At 43.5% G+C, this 7,318-nt stretch overlaps 1 protein-coding gene across 1 annotated transcript in view; it reads left to right on the top strand.

Moving 5' to 3' along the window:
- The window catches only part of Ush2a (usherin), an 828,188-nt gene that overhangs the window by 664,277 nt on the left and 156,593 nt on the right, over nucleotides 1-7,318 (top strand). The window contains 1 exon segment of the mRNA XM_008834819.2: nucleotides 2,507-2,614. Within this exon segment, the coding sequence (XP_008833041.1) occupies nucleotides 2,507-2,614 (108 nt within the window).

Raw genomic sequence — 7,318 nt, 5'->3', positions numbered from 1 at the left:
TTTCCAGGAAAAAAAAAAAAAAAACCTCATGAGAATAAATTTCCTACAAACACATCTTTACTTTCAACTACCATATATACAACTGACTTTCAAGCCCCATATGTACAATTGACTTTCAAGCCCCCATGTTTACAGGGTGGTATAAACATGACTGGAGGAAGAATCATGCCACCAAAAGAGTAGCCATATGTGTGTGTGGGGGGGAAGTATTCTAATCACAAATTACATTTATTTTATTATTATTTAATGAATATTCCACAGCCCAAGAACAATCTCCAGCAAAGTAAACTAGATGCTGTAGGCAGAGACACCTCAGAACCCCGAGGAAGGACCTGTTTGGTCAGATGGTACCAGGGACAAGTATTGCGTCTTCTGGCCTCTCACCACAGCCACACTCACAGAGCCAGCTTGAAGACTTGCTCTTCTCCAAACATAGTTTAACGGACATTGAACTTCTCAATGGGGCACTGTCAGGGTGGAGAGACCAGAATCCATTCAAAGGCACTGTGCCTACTCTCAGAGAACTTGCATTCTAACGTAGGGAGAAAAGTAATCAGCTGAACTGATGCTCAGTGGTTAGCTCCCCCCGTTTCCAGTAGTGAGAGAGAAAAGCAGGTATTGCCAGGTTGACTCCGCTTGCCATACACCTCTGCTTGCTTGTTTCGACATCTTTTATTTTCTTTGTAGCTCTGTGTTTTGCTATCTTCATGTTTTCCTGTAAGCTTTCCTCAAACCTTTGTGATTTGGGAATGGCTTAGGTTTTTAGTCACATTCTGCATCTAAAAATCAGGTAAATATCAAAATTATGTAAATCCGTCCCAGCTACCAAATGGAAGATTATAATCAAGTAAGTGCCTGCATTTTATCACTAAGTCCACAAGGAAACACCAATCAATGCTTGAAGGCCTTGAAGCCGCCAATACTCGAGAAGCTTCTGCTGCATTCCATGGAGAACCCAGACCAGGACTCTGGTCCTGAACGAATCCAATGGCTAAGCCCTTCAGTTTGCTTAGCAACCACTGACCTTGTGCCTGGCACTGCTGAAGGGTACAGTGGTAGTCAGCACAAAGTCCTGTAGAAAAGAAGACAGTGAGCTGTGACTATGACACCTTACAACATCAGAGACCGCTGAGGCTGTGCAGGAAAATTGTTTAAGGAGCTAAAAGGGGACTGATGTGTTCCTTAGAGAGGTCAGAACCTTTCACAATGTGGTGTTCCAGCAAACGTCTTCATGAAGCGACAGGGTGGCGTAAACATGACTGGAGGAAGAATCACGCCAGCAAAAGAGCAGAATGTGTGAAACCGCAGCTAGAAGTTCATGAAAAATACATATAATCATCCCCAGACTCATGCTGTAGCTTAGCTTAATAATGTGGCATGTTTACTGAGAACTCTTCTTTTAAATGTTTTTAATGCAGCTCTGCTATTGTTTGAATTTTCCTGAGAATGAAAGACCGACCTTGTGAGCCTCACTTATTTCCTGTCGAGGGCTGGAGCCTCCATGGTGCGCCTGATGATATAAAATACTACCCAGCCATCCCGTTTCATCTTCCCATATAAGCTGTATGCTATAGTGATTCCCCATTTTACAGATCAGTAGACCAAGGCAAAGAGAAGCCAGGGAACTTGTCCAAGGTCACCAACCACGGCATGGTGAAATATAACCACATACAACTTCTGTCATAAATAAAGTCATTCTTTTTTTCCCCCTGAGAACTTATTGAGTAGTTACCGTGCTGCATTCTGTTACTAATACAAAATAAAGTGAACAGTATGCCCTCGTTGAATTATCCTTGATGTGTGTGTGTGTGACCATAAAATCAGTATACCCAAGGATAGTGTGCCATGGCACACTATGAACACACATGGTGAACACGCGCAGTGTTTTTCCTTAAAGTGGTGGTTGGTGTTAATGTGACCTGAATATGGCTTGGGGCTAGACAACGCTGAGTCTAACCTTCCTTTTGAATTTGTTCTGCCCCTCTTCGTGTAAGAAGTGGTTACAGAAACTGGGGAGGTTAGTCTGGAGAGGAGAACACTCAGGGGGGATTTGATAACTGTCTACAAATATTTAAAGAACTGTCATGTGGAAAAGAAATTAGATTTGTTCTCTGTGTCCCCAAGGGTAGAAACAGTAGAAAGAGTTCACCATAATATGAGGAAAGACTTTCAAACAAACAGGGAGAGCCCTGCAGCTCTCTCTAGGTGGAATGGGCAGGTTGGGATGTAGCGTGCTCTCGTGGAATCACTGCAACACTTTCTCAACGACGTCTTGCACAGGGGATCCGGGAGAAGGTCACATGACCTATATGAATTTTAAAGATTGCTGGTGGAACACTTGCCTGGCCTGTGTCAGGGTTCCATCCCCAGCACCACAAAGAAAGTGCTTTGAGGGAGAGTCTTAAAATGTTTGCAGATTACATCTACAGCATTGCCTATAAGATCCAGCACTTTAATGGGTAATGAGTAATCATCTCAGATGCCCTTGCTTGTCTGTTCTTTCTCAGTCTCCGGCCAAACACAGACCACAGCTTTACACTTGCAGCTTGTACATCTGCTGGATGTGCTTCCAGTGAGCCCAGTGTAGGTCAGACTCTGCAGGCTGCCCCTCAAGGTAATGAGGAAATACTTGTGATTGGGGGAAGACGTTTTCATAGACCACTTTAAACCATAGACCATTTTAAACCAAATATTATAAAATCTTTCAAAACACACAAAGTAAAAAGAATAAAATTGACAGGACAAAATAGAAGTATCCTAGCTTTCCTCCCACCCAAGCCCTTCAGGATAGAGTGAATTGAATGCCTGCCTCCCACAGCAGATTACTGTCAATTCTTTAAGCCATTTGGATTTGCTTTTCCATGGGAAAAAAAATTACGTGTTTTGATACAAAGCTGCTCAAAAACTCAAGCATTAACCTAGTTAATATATAACAAACACCAAGCCCATTGCTGAAGCTAAAATGTGACTACCTTCAATAAGTTACAGCCAATAAGAGTAACAATAGGGGACTGGAGGGATGGCTAAGCAGTTAGAGCACTGGCGGCTCTTGCAGAGGACTGGGTTTGATTCCTAGCATCCACATGGTGGCTAGTAACCATCCATATCTCTAGTTCCGATGCCCTCTTCTGACCTCTGCGGGCATTGAACGATATGGGTGTTCTTACACACATGTAGGCAGTACACATTTCAAAAAAATAAAAATAAGTAAAAAAAATAAAAATTTTCAAAAAAATGAATGACAACAGGATAATTACCGAGGTGTAGTTGGAAAAAGAAAATTTGAGGACAAGATTTCAACCCGTCAGAGGCATCAAGAGAGGCTTGATGGGGCAGATAGCCTGTGTTGGATCCCAGAACAGAAGGATTTTGACAAAAAACTGCATCAGATACATGACCAGGCTGCTTGAGGGACCACAAAGAGAGATCACTTCTCTTTAGAAGAAAAATTAGCAATGTCTATTCAATTTAAAATCTTAGTTTCTTAATACAGAGGCTCTACTTTCATGATTCATGGCAGAAATCCTTCCATATGCACAGGGAACACGTATCAGAATAGCTCTTGAAGTGTCATTTTGTTTAATGTCAAAATGTTGGGAGCCAGTTAAGTATCGGCGAGACTAGGAATCACTAAATGAAATTCTAGTCCTCTCACATTGTGGGACTCTGAGCATTCGTTTGAAGGGATTCTGATCTGTTTGAATAGTGATATTGGAAAGCTATGTTAATGTAGTTTGTGTGTAAAGTACATGCAGAAGACATCATTCATTTCTAGTGATAGAAAAAAATCTGGACATGTCATCCTAAAGTGACCGCAGTGAGTTCCGCTGGGTTGGGACCTGGGGTCAATGATGTCATTTGCTTTGGGGGAGGAAAATATGCTCAGTAGCTTGTGGCAAGGACCAACTATTTATTTTGCTCATCATTATTTGTGTGGTTTAGACATGGGGAAATCGAGGCATAAACATGATCCAAACAGGCTCATCATGTTGCTTGCCATGGCAGAGTCCCGAATCATCTGTCCATCACTCTTCTGATGAAAGGACCGTTGTACCTGGGAATCCTAGGCCTGAACGTCCTACCAGTAAATGGGGAACAAAGTGGAAAATTCCACATATGGGGCATATGGCTCCTCACCAGGAATTCGCTAATGATGCTTTCTATATAAAGAATGTCTCATGTCAGAAAGCTTAGTGTTCCTTTGAAGGAGGAAGCCAGCAGTGGATTTTTTGGACAGGTGAACTATCAAATGGGTACTCTGGTGATAATGGATAATTTCTAAAGAATCTATCAGCCGGTTTTGGCTGAAACTCAAGCCGGATAAAATAACGGTGATCTCTTGTGCTGGTTTATTCACCAAATCCAAATATTTAAGTTACTTTAATGCATCTATTTTCCCACTTTCCCTTACAAGATATCTTGACTTAAAAATTGTAGCTTTCAACAATGCAGTGGAATATGGTGAAAGAAATGTTGTCGTCAAAATTTTTTAACTTAATACACTGTTTCCTCCCAACAAAGAGCTACACACGGAATGAAGTTGGGTTTTCTCTGCTTCCGCAACATGGCTTTGTTTAGATCCATTCTTCCGCTACATGAGTACCATTTGTGTGTAACCCATACACGGAACCAGCGTTCTCATGCTTAGCACGGGTCCTGGGAGAGGATAGTTCACCAATACTATTAAGTACTGTTGTATCACTGCAGAATAGAAACAGACACACCTTTAAGTTACTAACCCAGATACAGTTGATCATTTATGCCAACTTTGGAGTAAATCAGACATGGTTCGATGGTCTAGGATTTGAGAGTCCCAACTTCACATGGAGAAATTTTTTTTAAATAATTTTTTGAGAATTTCATACATGCACATGTTGCCCTAGTTCTCTTAGGGGCCCATGCTCCTGGCATGTGTAGATAAATGACATACCACATCTTCATCTGAATTTTGCGTAGTTTGTACCTTTTGGGGGGAGAGGAGAAACTTACAAAGAAACGAACACAGCACCCCACACCCAGCTCTGCTCTCTGCCCACCTTTCCAGATTGCTTTTGCCCATGGTCTGCCTCATCTTGCATCCCTGCCTGCCCACTCACCCCATAGAGTTCCGTGAGGGGTCCACGGGGGTCCTCACGAGGTCTCCAGGCGCCCCACCGGGTCCAGGGCAGGCTGGCTCGCCTGGTCCCTGTTCCCTGCTTCCCAGAATGGCGCCAAATCCTTGTTCCAATCTTCTCCCACACTCAGCTCCACCCTTCTTCCCAGGGTGCCCTGCACCAGCCCAAGGCTCTTCAGAAGTCCTGGAAGGATAAATCATTTTCGGCTACTGCATACAAGGTGTTTTGATCAAACCCACGCCCACTCCATCCCCTCCAACTCCTCCCATATCTCCCCATCACTTTTTTCTGATAACTTCATGTACTCTTTCTTCTTTTTTTAAAATGGGGCTCTAACATTCCTCCCTCTGAAGAGGTAACCCTAAAATCTTTTAAGGTTTATATAAAAGCTTCCAAATACTTTAGACGCGTTTGGCCTTTGGAACAGAGTATGTTGCTAAGAGGCCAAAGGACAGTGTGAATTTTAGCCAAGAAACTGGGTAGTTTTCTTGGTGTCTTTTTACCCTGTCTAGCCAATTGCTACCTCCTATTCTTATCACACCACCGTCTGAAGAGGTTACCCAAATTGCCAATAGGGAATCAGGGCGCAGACCGCTCTGGCTTCTTCCATGCTGAACAGGGACGCAGGGTGAGGCAACTGGAGTAACCCTTCAGTGGGTCTGTCTAAAAGACTCCCAAACTGCATAACTCACCATGTGGAGGCAGGATCCGGTTTCTCTCAGGCGGTCTCCTGTGTTCTTAGCCCCTATGCCAGAGGGAGGCCAGAACCCAGTACTTTCTGGCAGTGTGCTGAGATTACAGCAACTACTCAGTTAGGGGCCAGAGCCCACCCTCTCCCACGTGGAGAAACTTAAAAGAAGCATTTCTTCGTAGTTATCTTGAGCTCTTCCCACTTTGCTCCTATTTTCTATCTAAAAACGTTATTTCAGGGCTGGAAAGATGGGTCAGTGGTTAAGAGCCTTGACTGCTCTTGCAGAGGACCCAGATTTGATTTTCAGCACCCACATAGAGGCTAACAAGCCCCGGTAACTCCAGTTCCAGGGGATCTGACACCTTCTGAGTTCTGCAGACATGGGTGCACTTACATACATGCAAGCAATACACTCATACACATATAAATAAATAAATAAATAATAAATAAATAAATAAATAAATAAATAAGTAATAAATAAATAAAATTTAAAAAACATTATTTCACATTATAACCTCAAGAAAAGTTGGGCACACTTGTGGTCCAGTTGTGGATGTTTCAGTCAAATAGTGGAACGAGTTTGAGTGAACTGGATTAGTACTCTTTTTTTTAGCACCACAACCAGCTTTATCAGCTTCAATTCATTTTAGAGTGAAAATATACAAAATTGAACTCCTGCTTCCGTCTAGCATTAATATCACGGTAAGGAGACAAGAAAGAGGACCAGTCCGTCTCATTCATTTGGGAGTCCTCGCCTCTGCCTTCGGCCTGACTACTGGTCTTCTGCATGCTGAACAGGGACGCAGGGTGAGGCAACTGGAGTAACCCTTCAGTGGGTCTGTCTAAAAGACTCCCAAACTGCATAACTCACCACGTGGAGGCAGGATCCGGTTTCTCTCAGGCGGTCTCCTGTGTTCTTAGCCCCTATGCCAGAGGGAGGCCAGAACCCAGTACTCTCTGGCAGTGTGCTGAGATTACAGCAACTACACAGTTAGGGGCCAGAGCCCACCCTCTCCTCTGCCTTCGGCCTGACTACTGGTCTTCTGGTCCCTTCCTGTGCTCCTTGCAATGCTAGCGCTTGGTACTGGTTTTACCTCCTGATGAGGAGAAGAGCTGCCAAAGGCTAAGCCCCCACCACCAATGCACTCACCAGCTGTCAGTTTCTGCATCCACTGGACCGCAAGGTGTTACGTCTTCAACACTCATTTCTCTCTCACTGCACCTTTACCCAGCTTGCCTTTCTTCCTGTTTCCTTCTGTCAGGAGCCACCATCACCAGTCAGTCACCTTGGGTCCAAACCTGACATTTTAAATACTCTCTCTTTCCTATACGTAATGTGTCATTCTTCATAAATCTTATTAATTATAAATATTAAGGTTTTTTAATTTGTTCTTTGACATTATTTCTCCCCTTTGTTCACGTCTGTAATTTCTCCAGCTCCTCTAACTACGTTCCCTGCCTCCAGCTGGTTTCCATTCCTCTCATAGGCCCCTTCTTGTTTGTGTTCTCCTCT

Source organism: Nannospalax galili, unplaced genomic scaffold, assembly GCF_000622305.1.
Source record: "Nannospalax galili isolate Female #2095 unplaced genomic scaffold, S.galili_v1.0 scaffold657, whole genome shotgun sequence".
Classification (NCBI taxonomy): Eukaryota; Metazoa; Chordata; class Mammalia; order Rodentia; family Spalacidae; genus Nannospalax; species Nannospalax galili.
The sequence above is the reverse complement of the archived record's forward strand: the minus strand, read 5'-3'. Positions and strand labels throughout refer to the sequence as shown.